This window comes from Biomphalaria glabrata, chromosome 3, assembly GCF_947242115.1.
Source record: "Biomphalaria glabrata chromosome 3, xgBioGlab47.1, whole genome shotgun sequence".
In the NCBI taxonomy this organism is placed as follows: domain Eukaryota; kingdom Metazoa; phylum Mollusca; class Gastropoda; family Planorbidae; genus Biomphalaria; species Biomphalaria glabrata.
In genome coordinates this window covers 4,272,078-4,292,349 of record NC_074713.1, presented here as the reverse complement: position 1 = coordinate 4,292,349, position 20,272 = coordinate 4,272,078, and the positions used below count along the sequence as shown (strand labels likewise).

The window sequence follows — 20,272 nt, the reverse complement described above, 5'->3', positions numbered from 1 at the left end:
TCAACTTTTTGGGTTGTTGTTTTCACTACAACAAATTAAAATCTCAAAATTACTATTTTCTTCATTTATTTACTTACAACAAAAGAGTTCAAACTCTTACCCTACTGTGGTCTTATAAAGTATGCATCTTAGATATTTACAATTACAAAGCTGATCAATGTTTGCGTTGAGAGTCAATAATTCAAGAATACTTACTCAATGGACAAAGGAAACCTAATTCGTAATAATAATTGAATCTGTACTCCATACATTTCTTAACATTGTTCTGAGTTCCAATTTTAATGATAAAATTATATTTTCTTTAATAACCAAGTACTCACATTTGAGACAACTAAAATTATTTTGTTGCTAGAAGGAACTGAGGAACCATGCAGCTGGGCCTATAACCGATCCTTGGAGTAATCTTTACGTCAATAATATTCAAACACCTAGTTCCAAAAGACTAATAACTAATATGTTCTTGCTTGCTTAAATTGGGTGATTAAATACATCAAGAATTTATGATGAAATGACATCAACAATATGACTATTTTATGGAGCAAGGGTCATAGTAAAACTGGTGTTCGATTTCACAAGACTATTATATAAATTCTTTTTACTCAATTTTAATGCAATTCAAAACATTAACGCCCAACAAGGTACTGAGTAGATAATAAAGCATTAATGTTCTGCTGATTTTTAATAACATGTAAGTAGTTGATATACGTAGAATACAAAAATAAATATTTAGAAAAACTTAAACAAAATTTTTGGAGCTCAATTCATTTTTCCTAATATTTTCATCCTTAAGGATTTGATCTTGGCATCATTGAGCTATCAAACATTCATACACAAAGCAATATTTAAAAAAAAAAAAGTGAATTGTAGTCTTTTTAATTTGTTCTTCAGTTACTAAATTGACTGGGTTAATGTTTATCCTGGATGTGGGACTTTGTAGCCACATAACATACAGGCCTTATTAATATTACTTCAGAATGTTGAAAATTTCACTTAGGTAACAAAATCTTTGTTGAAACTGGCTTAATAAGGTCAAATTTGTCCTCATCCACAACTGATGATCAATTTTGTTTTGAGTTGTCTGATCCATTTATTTATGCATTGAATAATACATGCTATTGTGCTCACACTGGTGAAATCAACTTATATCAACTAATGACTGAACAAAACTGGGTCATCAATTTCTTTTTAAATTTTAAGTATATTAATTAGTTAAATATTAAAAAAGACAACAAAACAATAGGCAACATTTGTAAAATATCTTTTAATGTTATCACTGTCACCAAAATAATTATTTACAATTGAAATAAATATGTATTATATTACAAAGAACCAAAATATTTTTTTTCCAACCTTTGAGTAAAACTGTTTAGTTTAAGATAATTTTATATGCTAAGCATTGTTTAACTTCTAAAACTCGTAAATCATTTCATGGAATTGTTATGAGTTTTAATACAAGGTCCACATCTTTACATTTTGGATAGCTCAGGTCCAGGCCATATTTCAAAACTCTGTAAATCTGTTTCTCACAATGGTTATCAGTGATATTGACTAACTGTAAGTTATCTAGTATAACATAGTGCCCCATATAGAAATGTAAGGGCCAATTAAAACAACTGAAAAACATAACACACAAGCAGAATGAGCTTGTGCAGTAACACTGTCTAAAATGTAGGCCTCATTATATTTTTAAAAAGCTATAAATAAATCACAAATTATTTTGTTAACAAAAAAAAAAGGGGGGAGTGGGTGGGTTTTGTGAGGTAAGCCAATTAGTAAAATTTTTATTTATAACATGTCCCTACAATGTGCAATTGAAATAAGTCAATACAAAATATGTAAATACGTTGACATGAAATTTAAATTAATATCAACCAAAGCTGAGATCAAAGACTATTCCTTTTGAAATTATCATTTACTCTAAATGCCCCCAGCTACATTGTCATTAATTTTTGTTTAAACTTAGGAAACAATAAGCAGCCAGCTGGCATCACAAAAGAAAATCATCAATTTTGTTTTGTAATGATCTTGAAGATATACCAAAAAACTTGAAAGAGACATGAAAACAAACAAAGGATTGATGAGAAAATGTGATAACAAGGTCATGTTTGAACATGGAAAGGCACAACAGATCTAATCTCTTTCAATAGTTAACAGCTGGAAGTGATACTATTGTAAATATAGTGTTGGGACTTAGTAATTTTCTTTAACATGTAGATTACATTGAAGAGAAAATGTATGTCTTCCAAATGTGTCAAAACTGGTGTCTTCAGGTGTTCCAGATTTTGACAAGTTGACTGCTTTTAGCAAATATTTTAAAATGTTCTGCATTGGATGTAAATCAAAATAACTCATGACAATTCAAAAAGTATGTTCTTTAAAAAGTGTATAACAGCTCATTCTAATTATATTATTGAAAAGAAATGTTTCTATACACACTAAATAAAACAACAATCTACAAACACACACATACACCCAAAGACTACTGGAAGTTTTAAAAAAAAAAATGAATTTATCAACAATTATAATACTTTCAATGAATGACATTTGAAACATGTATGTCCTACCATCAACTTCCCAAATCCAAAACAGTATTTTCATTACTAGAACTGTGGAAGTGTAGTCAGGACTATGAACATTGATTCATTTTGGCATGTTTAGTTGTACATCATCTTATTGCAACAAATAACAACCAACCCCACACCCCCTCTCTCACACACACATACACAAACTAAATAAACCACCAATGACATTTAACTAATTAACTGTATTAAACCTCATTAGCTTTTGATGAGGTTGATGCTGAAATAAATTGCTATTTAATAGACTATTCTTATTTTTTGCTAAAATGTATTTTAAAAGAAAAGGGGGAAAAAAACAACAACCCAGACATTCAAGAAAACGGCTAATAGTCATCCTACATTTTGTGACCCCTTAGCTGTGACAGACACCACCAAAAAAAAAAAAAAAAAAAAAAAGACCCAAAAAATGCCTGTCACAGCCTTCATACACCCAAGAAATGTACTGACACTGTAACATCCTAAACACTGCTGCCACAGTCTACATACACCCAAGAAATTTTCTAGACACTGCTGTCACAGTCTTCATCCGCATAGTTTACAGAGGGTAACAAAAAAACACCATCTCCATTTAAACTATTTTTCCATTTCAAACACTCACTAGGCATACGTTGTAATGATGTGGGTTAAAACAAAAAAGAAATATCTACAAACAACAGGAATCAATAAATAGGTTAGTGTTTATGACCCAGTGCTAAAACAACAGGTATAACAGATCCAAGGACTAAAGCTATCAATTCTGTCATTTTAAACCCCTTCTGTTCTCTGATGATGACAGTGCCGTCTGCTGACTTGTGCTGAGTTTGGCTGACGGATATTTCAGGCAACACATGTACTGTGGCGACATAAAGAAATGTACCCGCACTGAACAACATAGCAATGCCTGTTGTTTGTATGTCTGCCAAATTTTCTTTACTTTGCTGAAAAAAAAACAAAGCAACAAAGATAAATAAATTTTAAAGCAAAATTTGGATCAGAATTAATTAATTAATTATAGCTTTTAGAATGCACTACTTTCATGCTTACAGCATGCTCAGAGCGCTATGGCCCAATCTCATTTGCGGACCAATGGGGTGGGGGGTATCTGGGAGGTTTTCCGCGCTGACTTTTAGCGCTCAGTAAACACAAGTCTGCTTGAATCAGGTGTTGAATCTCGAGCCCCCTTCATAGGTAGTCAAGCCAAGCCAAATGCCAGCGTACTTAACCTCTATACCATCTTCCTATCATTTGTATTAAAAAAAAACCAAGACAACCAAAAGTAGAAATATGAACTGGAATAAAACAGAAGACATTTATAAAAATCAAATCTAAGATGTTAGTTGGATAGTTCAGGATTGGTTTAAATTGTGTCTGTTTTCAGTTTTCCTTCTGGCTAGTAGAGGCAAAACATTGCATGCTTAAGCAACCCATCGAATGTTTATTCATTTTTCTCTTTTGTTCAATTATAAATAATTTGTATGCAAGAGAGAATTTTATGTCAATCTTTTACATCATAGTAAAACTGGTTTCACAACTGATGAATGGTTCACAACAAAAAAATTATTATTTAACAAAAAAAAAACCCAGTGAAAAAAATCTTTGAACCATTTATCATGGGAGCATCTAATTTTTCCAATCAGTTTAAGCTCAATAAATTGTCACTCTGTCCAAACATTTAAAAAATGTTTAATACTAAATATCAATAGGTTCGATCACACAGAGATTGAGAAATATTAAATTATCACAGTGAACATTTTCCCCCACAATGAGCTCAATTAAACAAAAAAAAATGAATTAAAACGACATGAGATAATTGTAAACTTTTAAGTTATGCTGATGCTGAAAAGATCAGAGGCGTCGTCATCAGGGCTTAAACGTTATCAGATGAAAAAAAAACAACAGATGTTAGCCACGCATAAAGCATTCATTGCTACATAAATGATAATCCCAAAAGAAAAAAAAAAATTAACTTTATATTTATATTTTGGCAACAGTAAAAATGACAATCCAGTAAACAATTCACAAGGACAACAGTTTATAGCCGAAAGAATTCTTATGCACTGGCTTAAAGAGAAAGTGATACAATTGGTAAGTTCTAGGACAAATAATATACTGACCAGACTAAGAACCAGATAAGTGACTATTGTTAAGAGTGGAGCAGCAGCTGAAAAGATTGCTAAATGTTTTCTTATCCTCAACCGATCTAACCCTTCATGTAACAGAAAGGAAACAAGACCAAAAGCTGCAGGTGCCTGAAAATAAAGAAATGTGGTTGACAAAAAAATATATTAATTTAACTCAATTATATCTTAGTCTTCTTTAACTTGTTATAGTCATTGTATTGTTCTTGCTTAAAATACAAAACTCTTTTGTGTTGAAATATTGGTGATAAAAGGGAAGAGACAAAAGGTCAAGGTGGCTGCGTAGTATAAAACCCCTGGCTAGAGATGGCTCAAGGCTCAAATTCGTAGAGTTTGAAATGCAGGATTTAACATGAGTATGATGCACATAAAAGAGTAAAATAAAGAACCCCTATCAGACTTTGCATTCTATAGAACAGATGATGTAATGGTCATCTGTTTCTATGGCCAGCACAACAACCAACCACTTTTATTTTATCCTACTAAAAATGACAGGTACCAATTAGAGATGGGTGGACTAATGGAACACTCTAAAAATTTTGAAATTCAAATTCCCAGCCTTCACAGAGATTCAAACCAGAGAGCCCTTGGTTCAGAAAGCAATCATTTATTTTAAGCATTTAACAAGTATCTGCTGTTTAATGTTCGGTAAGGCATTATTATGCACCATAAGGTAGAAGTGTTAACAAACATAGGTGTCACTATACATGGTGATGGCAGTGGACTTTCAAACTGTACGTCATTGTTCCATGCTGCCTGTATATTTTATGGTCAGTTAAGATAGAACAATAAATTAAAAAACAAAGAAACACAAGTTGTCAATCACTTACTTTATGCAACATGATAGCAACAAAAACAATCATCGTGATGTGAGTTTGTGAAAGAGTAATGGCAGCTCCTAATGCAATACCATCAGCTGTCCAAGAAAAAAAAAAATTAAATCACAATTCATTTAGACAATCACGTTGAAAATCAGCTTTTCATATTTTTTATATCATCAAAACATTTTTTGTAATGTAAATGACACATAAAAAGTTTTTATTTTAATTCTTTCTCTCCATAATTATTTTCTACTTTCCAATTGAATTGCCTACTTTGCTCATTTGTGTTTCACTACCCTGTTATTATTAAACTTCAAAAACTTTTTTGTATGTAACCTTAAAATGTTATATTAGGTATATAATTATAGAAAAATGCTTGCTCTTTTTATATAACACAAATTAAAGTTTACAAAACCAAAAATTAATTTAATTTAATGGAGTCAAATCAACATTGGTATCTCAGTTAGAAGAGAAGGAGTTAAAAAACATGAGTGCTAACATGAAAGTTATGTCCCTTTCTGAAGCATTATATTTCCAAATGGTTACCGTGACAAGACACATGACCAGAACTATCCTCTTTTTCTCAATCCCATAATAAAACAGAATTCAAATCTATGCTGCTTTCATAATATTGTTCATTTCAATGACATTTGACCCTTTTTTGATTATTTCTATGAGCATACACCCTAAACTGTACTGATACCATGTTTAAGTGTGATGGCTAAAATTTTACGCCTTTCTTTTTTTCTGCTTTTTTTTTTTTTTAAGTAAAATAATGAATACTTTAGTACCATCAGCTAAAATAACAAAGATCAGGAACCAATAGAGTTTAAGTTAAGTTATAGAGACTATAAATATATGAAGAATATAATATATAATATATATATATAAATGTTTGCTTTCGTGATTCTAACAACAAAAGATTAGAAATAGTCAACAACAGTTGGTCACTGCAGTGCTACTGGCTACCTGTGACCTACATTAGGAACAAAGAGCTAAATATGGCAGTAAAACATTTCTTAAAGAAAATTAAATTCAAAATTGTAACTTCTGCTGCTACATACACCCAATTTGTTTTTTATTTTATGATGTGGACATTAAGGTAAAAAGTAACAAAATCTATTATCACAAAAGCTAAATTGATAACTGTATTTAAATAATATTAGTTTCTGAAGTTGGTAAGCAAAACTTAAAAGCTCTACTACATAATGTTAGTGATGACAGATCCACATGGAGAGAGAGGAAGGGTCACGGATTGCAGATGTCATACACAACAGAAGCAGAAAGTAAGGTGAAAATGCAACGGCGCCTGGTGATTATATATGCCCAACCTACGAACGCAGCTGTGGATTGGCCTCTTTAGTCACACAAGAAGTTGCAAAGGGAAAAGATCGTCGCTCGAGACGTAAAATGCCAAGGAGAGATGACTAAAATGCTTTTGTAATGATTATAGATCTAGTGTGCCTACCTGCAGCGTGAACAACAAGGCCGAGTGTTGCTGTAATTTTATTTCTGTTCACTCCATGGCCAGCTGCCTCCACCTCAGAAGGGCTAGAATGTGCATGCATGTTTCCGCCAATCTGATCCACGAGCAGCATGAAGATAAACCCAGAGACCAGGGTAATGCCAATAACAGAGTGCGCCTCCAGCTTGTTTTCGTGGGAATGTTCAGGAGCAGGTGCTGCGTCTTCATGTACTGGTTTCTCTTTGTGAATGTCTTTCTCTTCAGGAATGTTGAGAGCCTGATTAGAGTTAACTTCCCTTGCATGTTCATGAACATGCTCATGGGCTCCTATATAAAAATATATTAAAAAATAACAAACAATAATCAGCGTTGATAGTCTAAAAAATGTTTACTTTTTTTTCTATTCATGGAGTTTAAAGTTGGCAGCCATTTGCATAGTTAAAAAATGTGCATATTAGCACTTTGGTGAAAACATTTTCTAAATGAAAAATACATTGATATCAAATGGCTCATCTTCTATTAAATTAGTTATTTTATTGTTATTTGACTACTGTTTTTTTTTATTTTAGTAGTTAACAATAGTTAATGTGTGTAATAATTTTTAACTCACTGCAGTGTAAAAACATAAACTATTTGTTTTTTCTGACCAAGAACAATTAAGGTTACAAAATTTATCTTCCTGGCTATCAATAGACATGGAAATAATAAAAGATAAATGCAAAATATTATTGCTAAAATAAACACTAAATTTAAACAAAAACTTAGTTGATTGGTGAGGATTAGATAAAAAACAAAACAACTACAAATAATAACTCAATTTATTTAGCGCTAATAGTAAACATGTACTGTAATCACAAGGCTATTTAAAAATAATAATAATAAACATGTACTGCAATCTCAAGGTTTTTCAAAAATAATAATAAAAGCCATTAAATAAAAACTTTTAGCAGCAGAGCATAAATCACCTAAGCACCAAGTTCATTATGCTCTTTCCTCACGTGACTACAGAATTCTGTCACTGATCTTTTCCAAACATTCCAAACAATCAACATCTCAATCTTGCTGCTGGATAGAACTATTGGGACACTTAATATTTTCCTTATTGAATGGTGATGTCAAGAACGGAAAATATGAAAGAAAGCCCCAAATAGAACTTCTTCAGAACTTTCTATAACAGTTACACTTCATCATAGAGTACAAAAAAGCCTCAACAGCACTTTTCCTTCTGAATGTCATAAAACTTATGCACGCAAAAGTATTCTCTCATGGTTTAAATCTGTTTCTTGGTAATATTGATAGAATAACCATTCATTCCAAAGGGAACTTCTGTGTGTGTAGTTAATTCTACCTCTATCTAGGGGTGATGACTAAAAAGAAAAAGTTTAATTATATTTTAAGTTTCTAGATTTGTCGCGTCTTCTAGAGATAAACAAAATTTAAAAAAAAAATACATTTAAAAAAAACAAAGCAAAGTCTATTAAAATGGCAGATTTTATAGTTATCTGTTGTTTCTATTGCATGTTTGTGTTCACTAATCCTGAGACAGCAGCCTAATAAAAGGGGACTTATTGAGCTTATACCACAACTTTGGTCAAGTACTATTTCTTTCCTTTGTTTGAGATACCAAACAAAGTAATTTATTATCAATAGTTAATTAACTGATTGGTTAATTTTTAAACTGATTCTTGTGTTGTCAACTAAAAGAAATAATTGTGTAAAATTTCATCTTGATCTGAGATAGGGTGTTGGAGAAATAATGTGTACAAACTTTTGGCCAGTGGCAGAGTAAATTGATATAAGCTTTGTAAAAATAAAAAAACAATTGGAAGATCCGTTCATTGTTTGATGGAAAATATGGGACAACACGAGAGCCACTTAGCATGGCTTCAATTATTACCAGTGCTTGTTTAAAAAAAATATGAAAAAAAAAAATTTGAATCTAAAACAGATTGAAACAATTTTATAACCATAAAAAGCTAGTTGTTTTTTTTTATCACAAAAATATATTTGGACATAATGGCTTGAAAAGCTAACATTCAATGCAACTAGGTGATTTACAAAAACTACCATTCTTTCAAATGTAAATACCACATTTACTAGTTCATAGTCCCCTCCCCCAAAAGACCTGTATACATACTAATGTGTTAGTGAATCTAGCATATATATTCAATAGTGTGCTAATAACAGTTGAGTGATTGCAATTACCCTCTAAGCTTGAGTACATAGCATGAACACCCTCAGGTATAATAACAGCCAGAGCCGTGCCTACCAGTAAACCAGCACCTAAAACTGTTACCAGCTTTAGTTTCTCCTGAGGAAACAAACAAATTACATATTTTCTTAAAAATTACTTTAAGAAATGAACTTTGGTGGTATCTAAGTATATAAAAAAAAAATAAACAAAATAAAAGCATTGTAAGAAACTTCTGATCATCTAAAGTTCTAAACTGACACCTGCAGAATTATAATCTTTTCATAGCTATTACTATTATTGATTCATGTTTGCTACCCTAATCATTTCCATAAGAAGACACAGTTCTGGTTTTAAGTTTCATTCATTAAATGCAGATGAGGTGCGGAGGGTTTATGTTCCAGGAGAATTTACTTCTTGTTACCAGAACAGATTTAATAAGCAAAAAAAAAAAAATAGAGTTTAAGACAATTTCAATCAACAGAAGAAAAAAAAAATGTCAAAAGTCTTTATATAATTAAGTAATTGTCAAAGGAGGGTGTGAGATTTGTATTTTTCAGAATATAATGACAGGATTTCTGGAAGAGGGGGAGATCAGTAAGTGCCACTTGATAGACTACAGCTGATGACCAACACTCTTTAGCAAAGTAACAATCATGTGCCCCGGTTCGGAAGCTTTACCGCTATAAATTATAGTGTAACAGTATTGATGACAGACAAATGGGTCTGTGTCTGACCTTAGTAACTTGTAGGAGGGGTCATTGATGACGCACTAATGAAGTTGTTTTTCTTCTTCTCCTCCATCATTCTCATTGTTATGTTGGAGTGTTCATATGACTAGACCAATACATGAGATGAACTGCACAGTGGTTTCCAAATCAGGGAGCTCTCCATATAGTTTTCTTTCTATTGGGGTGATTTGGGGCCAATGTCTTATACGGGCCTCTTGGTAGAGAGAGCAGTTTTGGAGGACGTGGTCAGCATTTTCTGGTGATACTCCACATGGGCAGATTTCACTGGTTCCAATTTTGAGCTTCCGGAACATGTGTTGTCGCATTCTGTTGTGTCCGGTCCTGAGTTGAAAGAATAGACGTTGGTCTTGTCGGGATAGCTTATAGTAAGCGTCATCTTTCTTGTAATTTGGATGGGAGCTCGTCCACTTCTCATTTATTTTATCTACAATTAATTTCTTCATTTCTTCTGGATAGAGTGCAGAGTTTACTTGTGAGTTTGTTCTCCCACTCTTGGCGAGTGTGTCAGCCTTCTCATTTCCTGCTAGTTGTATGTGAGCTGGTATCCATTGAATAACAGTTTTTTTGCTGTTGTTGTTGAGCTTTGTAAGTACTGTTCTGAGGTTTTTAATATAAGGGGAATCAGAGTTTTGCAAGCTTTGGAGGGTTGTTTTCGTGTCTGTTAGAAAGACAATCTGACTGTGAGGGGAACTTGGATGATTTGCTAGCATGGTAGCAGCTAGTGCTTCCCTTTCTGCTCTGTGACTGTCAGAGAGCTCTCCAGTTGCAATGGATTTTTCTAGTTTTCCTCCATCTGGCCATTCGATAAGTATTCCAGCTCCTCCTTTTGATGTGGCTTTATGGGATGAGCCATCCGTGTAAACTCTGATCCACTGATTGCTAGGGTAATTGGTATATAGAAAACAGTTCACTATTTCCTTGAGCTCTGTTGGTCTGTAATCAGATTTTCTTTTTATATGAAGTTGTTGATAGCATAGTTTGTTAAGACTGTCTGTCTGGTTGTTGATATTTGAATGTGTGAACGTAATGTATTAGAAACATAAATTTAAAATCTATATACAAAGACTTGTAATTCCTTAATAAAATTAGTTGCTGCCTGTTGCTTATTTATGTCAGTTTCTTCATTGTGTGGCAAAAGGGTGAACAAAAGAAAACAACATGAAAACATTACTATCATATTGTATCAGAAGAGCACATTAGCCACATCTAGCCAATAGCGCTAGTCAAGTTGTAAGCAAGTTGTGGTGAGTGGGAGAAAAAAGAAAACCACATGCAAAATTTACTACCAACAAGAGAATGTAGAGGCATGGTGGCTGAGCAGTAAAGAACTTGGCTTCTAAACTGAGGTCCCAGGTTCTAATCCTGATGAAGACTAGGATTTTTACATTCAGGATCTTTGAGCGCCTCTAAGTCCACCCAGCTCTAATGGGTGCCTGACTGTCACAGTCTCAGTTGACATTGCCTGTTAAATGTTCACCTCGGATTAAGAGGGTGAAAAGACACGTGAAACTCCTGATATATAAACAGGAAGTAAAATGACTAAATTGACTTTTAGTTCAGTCAGTCAAGTGGTATCCTTTGGACAAGGCAGTCAAGTAGTATCTTTTGGTCCAGTACGGACAGTAGTGACTTAGAGAGTCAAGTAGTAATTTTGATTTAAGAAGTATCTTTTGGGCAGTCAAAGCCAATGGTCACTTGAGACATGTATTTCTAGTAGTTATTATTCTGTACTATTATTACTGAAGTATCTGTTACCCGCTGTGATGCAGATGTTACTTGAAGTCTATTTTGGAGAATTTGACATGTTGGATATATTTGATACCACTGTTATGCGGATGTGACTTTGTTTCTTATTGGATTATGTAACCGACAAGGAGTGCAGTATTATTATTGTTACCAAATAAACTCTATATTTTTTCTGCTGCAACGGACTTAAGTCAATCTGTAGTATCTATGTTTGTCACATGTCAAGTGTGACTCCAGGAAGCACGAACCCAGCATTCTACCACATTCGCAACACATTAATAGTAACCAGTCTCATGTTTAATATTATAATACTAGGTCAACGTACATATAACGTTTACACTGACATTAGATGGGAAAAATAAAGGCGGTTGGTCGCTGTGCTGGCCACAGGACACTCTCATTAACCATGGGCCACGGACACAGATGACCTTTACATCCTCTGCCCTATAGATCGCAAGGTTTGAAAGGGGAACTTAACTTTTTACTTTACTAAAGAGTGTGACCATCCTCTTTGAAATGAAACAATGATGTTGGTCAGGTTGATTATGTAAGCCTTCGCAATATCGACTGAAAAAAGGTCTTAAGCAATGCACAAAGAGGCTGGTCAGAATGACTTTTAACTGAATTTTAACTTATGTTGCCCACTTGGGCTGTGAGCTGAATATTCTCACTGAGCTCTACCCAGTATTCATTGGCACAGATCCTTGCTGTCCGCTGTGCATTGGCTCAACCTTCTTTCAGATTTAACAGGTTGCGTTGGGTAGGTTTTGCCTTGTAAGTAGCGAGTGCATCTCTCTTTGCTATGATGACAGGTGCTAAAATAGCTGCTTTAGAGTCGAACCAATCATTTTGTTTTATAATTTTTCTTCCAAAGATTTCCAGGGAAGTCTTTTGTATGGTGGACTTGAGGTGTTCACATTTTTCTGTTGCTGTATTTCCAGAGATATTTTTATGCTCGCGTTCAAAAGATTCCGCAAACTGTATCTGGAGATTAGGGTAACACATCTTGCTTACATCCGATTGGGGTCTTCCAATCTGCTTGGTATGGTGGATTTTTTGGGGGAGAAGATTGATCTTACAACATACCAAGGAGTGATCTGTGTCACAGTCTGCACTGTGATAGGACCTGGTAAGCTTGACAGATTTTAAGCACTTTTGTCTTACCATGATTGGTCTAGTTGGTGCCAGTGTTTGGAGCGAGGGTGCTGCCAAGATACTCTGTGCTGCAGTTTAGTCTTGAAATAGGAATTAGTGACACAGAGGGAGTGTAGTGAGCAAACCTCTAGGAGCCTTTGTCCATTTTCATTTACTTTTCCGACACCAAAAATAGGGTTATAACAGTACTAATACTGTTACTCTAGTAAGATCCAGAACTCTAGTTAATATCACTCATACTTATAGATCTCGTATGTATAGATCTACTGCCTTAAACTTAGTGACTAATCAGATAGTCTTAATTAGTCATTTTTAGTCATATGGTTAGAGACTAGTCAAAGTTTAGTGTCTACAGTGACAGTCTAGTCTAGCATTAGAAAGAGTATAGAATAATATTAATATATCTAATTAATCTAGAATAATCATAAATATTAATAATGTCTAAGAGCTATTTTAAACATTTACCTCTGAAAGAGAAATTGTCAGTGGAATTACACCTGCCAAGTAGCAACCAATAAGCATAGCCAACGACAGTGCAAGCATTGTCCAAATGTCATCCATCTTTTCGAATGACTTGTATTATAGATGTACTAGAGTCTAGATCTCTAAAGTAATACTCTAAATTAGTCTAAATTTAATACTACTAATAGTGTAAGTAATACTAATAATGTCCTAATGCCTAATAAATGTGTCGGTAATCATTTGACGGTTGGGTCCCCTTTGGAGAATGCTACGCAAGTGGCAGCATCCTGTCTATCCTCACGGTGTCTAGTTAAAGTTAGATCTAGGTCATCTAGGTTCCTACCGGGTACATGGTATTAGTGCATATAATCATAATCTGGGTACACAATATAATGTAGGTCTATTATATAGATCTATATCTAATGTTTGTTGTGTATTTCAAATTAATGTTAGTTTTTAGCTTTTTTTTTTCATGAAAAGTATTGTGTGGGTGTTTTTTGTTTTTTTGTCAGTGACTGGTTATAAAAAGTATGGTGTTCTATTTTGACCATATTTCGAAATGTGTATACATTTTTTGAACTACTCTTAGAGACATCTATATTCTCGCCGCATGTTTAATTTTTTTACATTAAAACTTTTGTAGCTATTATTAAAAAAAAAAAAAAGAAATTGATTGCTAGAGATCGGATCTAATCCGAATTTAAATGGTCCCACACTTAAAACTACAGGCAACAGATTTTTACTTCATGCGTTCTTTTACACTCATGTCCGTCATGTAGTCTTGTGTCAACACTTGTAATGGGCCTTCCTCTACCTATATCCCCCACCCTTTTGAGTGCTAGACAGAATGGCGGCTATAGAAGTAATAAAACATTAGAAAAGGAGAAATGGTTCATTGACAAGCCATTGCTTTTTACATTGATCTACTGGTTTACAAAACATTTTTTATTGTTATCATTGAGAATTTAAAAAAAACACTACAAAACACTTTAAAACCTCTTTATTTCTTTAGATATACATAAAAAAAAGTTTTGACATTCTTCTTCTTCTAGCCAGCTTTATTGCTGCTGAGCTGTGAGCTCTTTTGCAGACTGTGCCAAGGAAAAAAAATGTGCTGTTTTCTTCAGTTGTTCAGCACTGCCGTACAGGGTGTTGGTTATGTTGGGCTGTAGTGGAAGTAGGGTCTGCCTAAGGTGGATTAGGGAGGGGCATTCAAAGAGGATATGGTTTACGGTTTCAAAGGGGTGGGCGCAGTGTCTGCAAAGGGGGAGTTGTGTGGAGTTTATTTTGTTCAGGTGGTAATTTAATAGTGGTGTGTGTCCTGTTCTTAGTTGGAAGATTGTAGATTGTTCTTTGCGGGGGAGGAAGTTAATACCAGTACTGTCCAGTTTGTTAGGCGTAGTCATTTCTCTGTACATGGCTCTGCCTGTGTTTCCTGATGCCCATTGGTTGAGCCACTCCTCTTTGTGATTGTTGAGGTAGTTAACAGGTCTAACTGGTTGTTCCATAGATGAACCTGCCTTTGATACCTTATCTGCCTTTTCATTTACCATGATGCCAATGTGTCCAGGAATCCACTGTAGTGTAATATTGATATTTAATTTTGATATCATCTGGTGGATTATCACAATGAGTGTTGTCAACTCTCTTGGGCTGTTTGAGGTGCTGCTGTTAAGTGCTTGCAGAGTAGATTGGGAGTCTGTAAAGACAACAATATTTGATGGAGGTTGCACTCCTTCATATAATTTGTTTTCCACTGTCTGGAGTGCTATGGTAATTGCCTCAATTTCGGCTTGGAAGTTTGAGCAGTAATCACCACAGGGTGCACTTATCTCAAAGTGTTTATTTTTAGGGAAGACAGACATGCCTACCCCCAAGACCCAGAATGTGGAACACTCAGGTTGAAAATGTGGAATTTTGGGCCCCAATGTGGAACATAAATGCGTTTATGTTTGTTAGCCATACAGTACGCACTATAAATAAAACTTCAATTATATTACTTTAATAACAATACTAGTTTGCTTCTTATAAATTAGATGTAAATATTTTAATAATTAAAAGTAAGAAAACCTTTCATTCATAATTATGTCCTTTGTTTGAAATCAATAGTTCTAACTCCTAAATGATGAATTCTAACTAAAATGTATTCTAATGACCTAGACTCAAATTTTACTATATCTATTTTTATTTGTTACTACTAGTACTGACTAGATCTAGATTATTCTAGATCTACTTGATTATCTATCCTTTTCTAGGGCTCTACTCTAATCACTCTAATAACTCTAGATGTTGTCTCTAGTTCTAGATCTAAAATAATTTAAGAGTCTACATTTGACTTACTAGTCTTGACCTACATCTAATAAGTCCTCTAAGTCTAAGAACACAGATTATAAAAATAATATTATAGATCTAGATTAGATCTAAATATTAATGTCTAGATCTATAGACTTATTCAACTTATTGAGAACTAAATTTATTACATAATGATAATGATACATAGAAATCTAGAATCTAATCTATCACCTTCCAAGTCTATTTCTAGATAGATCTAGATTTAGTTTAATGATTTAGTATCATCTTCAAATCTAGTGCTATTCCTACTTTTACTTTTAGATCTAGAAAATAAACTAATAATTAATTTAGACTAAGTAATAATTTAAATAATACTACTAGATCTAAGTAGAATAGTAGATTTAGATCTATACTGTAGCTTATTTAGGCCTTAGCAGCCATACTGTGTCAGTGTGTCTAAGTCTAAGTTAATTAATTACATTTAATTACATCTAGGTCTAGATCTAGGTCTTTAATAACGTATTTTTTTAAAAATCCTTTTCTTAGATTACTTAGAAACCTAAGAAACCAGTTGAGTTAGTGTTAGAATAGTCACCTGAATTGTGAGTATTATCATAATTATCCTATACTATTACTAGGCTATTACTAACTAGACCTATTAGTGACGTCTAGATCTAGTCATTCTAGTCTAGACTAGTAGAGCCATTGTCGGGAAAAGAAAGGGATTTGAATGGAACATTTGGCTTATTAGCACTTACTAGATTCTAAGAATAGATCTAGATCTAGTATCTAGACCTAGAGTACTAGATCTATGTCTAGATCTACTAATTAAGTACTATGATCTAGCTCAACCTTATCTTCGTAAATTTAGGACACACCGGGTCCGGGAGAAGATGAAATGTAAACAATAAACACAGACCTATATATATTTTATTTTGCGTTAAGTATTTTAATTTCGCATTATTAATAAATAATGAAAAATCGGCGATTTTTTTTTTTTTGTGTCGGAATTCAGACTTGGTGGAACAAAAAATCGTGAATGCGGAACGGCGGAACATGTGAGCTTTTTTGATGCTTTTGCGGGACGGTTCCGCATAATGCGGGACTGTAGGCATGTCTGGGAAGACCAGGAAGGCACCAAGACCAGCATTGATGGAAGCTTTGAAAGCTGATCCGTCTGTATAAATATGGATAGCTGTTTTTTGATAGCTTTCGATTGTTTCAAGCGTGCCTACTTTGAGCTCCAGTGGATTTGATTCTTTTGTTAAGGTGTTATTTAGTAAATGTGTTTTGATGGTTGGTTGTTTGTAGTTTAGTCCGGGTGTAATGTTTGAAAACCTGGAAATTTTGTTCTCTGTTATTGGGTAGGTGGTGTTTTAGGGCTAGTTCGTCAGTAAGTTGGATCAGAGTCCTTTGCTTTTTTTTGGTTGTTTTTCCTATTTCTCTGTGTTAGTAATTTATTTGGATGATCGTCCTCCAACCTTCTGTATCTCTCAATAGCTTCTAATGCTGCTCTGTTGCGCCTTAACTTAAGAGGTTCAATATTGGAGTCTATTTCACAGGCTGCTGTGGGAGTAGTTCTCATACCTCCACTAATTAGCCGCAAGGCTTGGTTTTAGATTGTATCTAATGATGATTGATAGGTTTTGTTGGCAGCTATTTGTATGGAGAGACAGTTATCCATAACAGATCTGACATATCCAGTGTATAACTGTCTTAAGGTTTTCTTTTCAGCTCCCCAGGATGTTCCTGCTAGATGTTTTATTATGTTTAATCTTTGTAATGCCTTTTCTTTTAAATCTTCCATAAAGTGTTTTAGAGACAGTCTTTGGTTTAGTTTTACACCAAGATATGTTGGATTTTCTTCTTTATTTATTGGCTGAGAGTCTATTTTTAGGATGTAGTTTTTTTTTTCTGTTTTGTTGCTGTGGCTAAAGATTGAATAAACTGACTTTTCTTTGTTTATTTCCATTTTCCATAATTTTGAATATGTGGAGATAGTTGTGAGGGCTCTATTTAGTTTGGATCTAGTCAGCACTGGATATTTCTCTGTAGTCCAAATTAAAAGGTCGTCTGCATAAAGTGCCTTATTGACCGAAATGAGGTCCGTGAGGTCATTCATGAAGATTAGTCCTTCTTCCAAACTTTTTTTACTAGAGATGGCACCTTCGAATCGGGTTTGGATGGTTCTGTTTTTTAAGAATGCCTTGATCCAGCTGTACATTTTTCCATGGATGCCCTTTTTTTTCATCTTCAAAAATAGACCTTTTCTCCACACTCTATCATAGGCTTGCTGCAAATCTATAAATACTGCTGTAGTGTGCTTGTTTTCATGAAACCCTTCTACTGTGTCCTGGATAAAATGAAAGAGGTGGTCTTCTGTTCTACTTGCTTTCCTGAAGCCAGCTTGTGCATTGTGGAGTGAGCAAGTACTTTCTAGCCACCAATAAAGTCGGTTATTGATCATTTTTTCTGCCATTTTGCCAATGTTGGATGTTAGAGATATTGGTTTATAACTTTTTGGGTCTCCAGGTGGTTTATTTTTCTTTAAAATGGGTATTATGTTTGCGGTTCTCCATTCCTGTGGTATGTCTCCAGTTTTCCATGTATGGTTGATAAAGTTAAGTATACAGTTTTGGGCCTGTGGTCCTAGTCCCCGAATCATTTCATTTGTTATTTTATCGGGTCCAGGGGATTTTCTTGACTTGAGGCTTTTTAGGGCAGTATTGAGCTCATGTAGAGTGAAGGGAGTGTCAAAGATCTGACAGTTGACTGTTGGAGCTTTTTCTTCTTTCTTTAAGATATTACTGAAGGCCTGTTCCAGTTGTTTTCTTGGCTTTGACTTGTTAATGCTGGCAAAATATTTATTGAAGGTTTCAGCCTTTTTAAGGTTTTCTGTTATTATGTCGTCAGTGCCTTTTATAGGTTGGGGGTTTGTTATTTGTTTCTTTCCTGCTAGCCGGTGCAGAAGATTCCAAAGGAATGTCAATGCCGGGGGTGAAAGTGGGGATAAGCTTCCACTTTCCAAGAAATACTCCCATGGCTTGCGTCTCTTAATGCCTCTGACAGTCAAATCCAGCTCCTGGCCTTCACGTGTGATTTTCTCAAAAATACGGCGGAACCTGTTCTTACAAACTGACAGGAGAAGGGATGAAAGGCGGAACACTGGCGCCTCAAAACCAGTTTAGCTTCGTGTTGATGGGGCACGTCAGCCTAAATAACGCAACCCATCTAGGAGAAGGAAAACTACTCCAAACCTCCACTCTGTGGCGATACTCCCCCGTGTGGGTATTGGGGCTTGGAAATGACCAAGAGAAATAAATAACCCCACTGCCTTTCCACTTGCATTTCACTAAGTGAATAATAGTGGACCTTCCCCCCCTCTAGGTGCTTTTTGACGGAGGTCTGGATTGCACTACACCAGACGGAGGTCCTTGTCTCACTACATTCTAATACTAGACATAAATCCATCATGAAGTGTTTTTTTTCTGGATCTGGTGAATGTGATATCGTGAAGGGGCCTGGATCCACAATATGACGATTCCACAGAGCATACCCAGGGCACAGTCTACTTTAAGCTTTCAACTGCAGAAAAGTTCCATTTGGAGAGCTCTATGGATGGCGGAGAATGGACCAATGGCCAACCCCACCTTGTCCCATGGATATTCCGGTTACAGTTTTGAGACCTAGATGTTTCCTTTTATGTCAGTATTGGAGAAAATTGCCAAGACCGAAAACTCCCTTAAAATGCGGGGACTATATATTTATATATTTTAAAAAAAAGCCTGAGGAAACACCCAGCCTACACTAAATCCCAAGTAATTTAACGACATTTAATAAATATAAATTAAAAAAAAGTTTTGACATAAATTATCAGTGCAGAACACCATACTTTTTTTTTGGCTAAACAAGAGGAGAAAGAGAGGCGCGCGCTGCAGGTCAGCGTACTGATAGACAGCTGCCAACTTATTGACCTCACTGGCCAGGGACCCAACCGTTGAATGATTACCAATAATGTGTATTACATGTAGATCTATTTTTCTATTTAGTTAATAGTAATAATAATAATTAGATCTAGTAATACTATATAGTCTAAATGACTAAATACTTTAAATAGTATAAAAAATAGATCCTTAAAAAATATAGATCTAGAAATCTAGAATGACTAGAAACTAGAATTATACCTGAAAAACTAGGGGCCTCCGATGGAAAGTTTTACCAAATTGTTAAATACAAAATTTAAATTACTACGAAGACTACTATCTATTGTATTAAGAGTCTTAAAAAAAAGTCTAAGTCACTACTTCACTTCAACTTCAGTACTTTCTCTCAACTTGAACTTATTTAATTTAAGTTATTATTAATTATTATAAATTAACTAATTATTTAATAATAGTAATAACTAAGTAAGTAAATAGTATTTAAAAAAATAAAAAATAGTATAGATCTACTCATCTAGATCTAATAAATCTAATCAATCTATGGTAATTTCCTATTTATATCATTAAAAGGTCACCTAGATCTATATTATATTATAGAATATAGAATCTAGGCTCTAGAATACTCTAGATCTAGTCTACACGTAGATCTAGATCTAACTGTAACAACACTATCTAAAGTATAGAATATTAGATCTATTTATTGTAGAGTACAAATCTAGTTGGAAACAAAAACACAACAACTTCCGGGGGA

The 20,272-nt window shown here is 34.2% G+C and overlaps 1 protein-coding gene across 3 annotated transcripts; it reads right to left on the bottom strand.

Annotated features, from left to right (window-relative positions):
• Positions 1-1,242: 1,242 nt before the first annotated feature.
• LOC106068658 (zinc transporter ZIP9-B-like) lies at positions 1,243-20,235 on the bottom strand. Of its 3 annotated transcripts, none has more exons than XM_056022977.1 (7): positions 20,097-20,235; positions 13,292-13,431; positions 9,188-9,293; positions 6,986-7,309; positions 5,527-5,612; positions 4,673-4,807; positions 1,243-3,496 (listed from the first exon to the last, which is right to left on the bottom strand). In XM_056022977.1, the coding sequence occupies exons 2-7, from the start codon at positions 13,385-13,387 to the stop codon at positions 3,251-3,253; spliced, it is 993 nt and encodes a 330-aa protein (XP_055878952.1). In that variant the 5' UTR covers positions 13,388-13,431; positions 20,097-20,235; the 3' UTR covers positions 1,243-3,250. The 3 variants fall into 3 exon arrangements, with proteins under 3 accessions (XP_055878952.1, XP_055878950.1, XP_055878951.1); XM_056022975.1 differs by lacking the exon at positions 20,097-20,235 and adding an exon at positions 19,765-20,051; XM_056022976.1 differs by lacking the exon at positions 20,097-20,235 and adding an exon at positions 15,359-16,052.
• Positions 20,236-20,272: the final 37 nt, after the last annotated feature.

Coding starts and splice junctions, on each gene's coding strand:
- LOC106068658 (XM_056022977.1), bottom strand. CDS start 13,387: ATGGATGACATTTGGACAATGCTTGCACTGTCGTTGGCTATGCTTATT. Junction 9,294..13,291: donor TGACAATTTCTCTTTCAGAG/GTAAATGTTTAA, acceptor TTGTTTCCTCAG/GAGAAACTAAAGCTGGTAAC. Junction 3,497..4,672: donor CTTATCTGGTTCTTAGTCTG/GTCAGTATATTA, acceptor TTTTTTTTTCAG/CAAAGTAAAGAAAATTTGGC.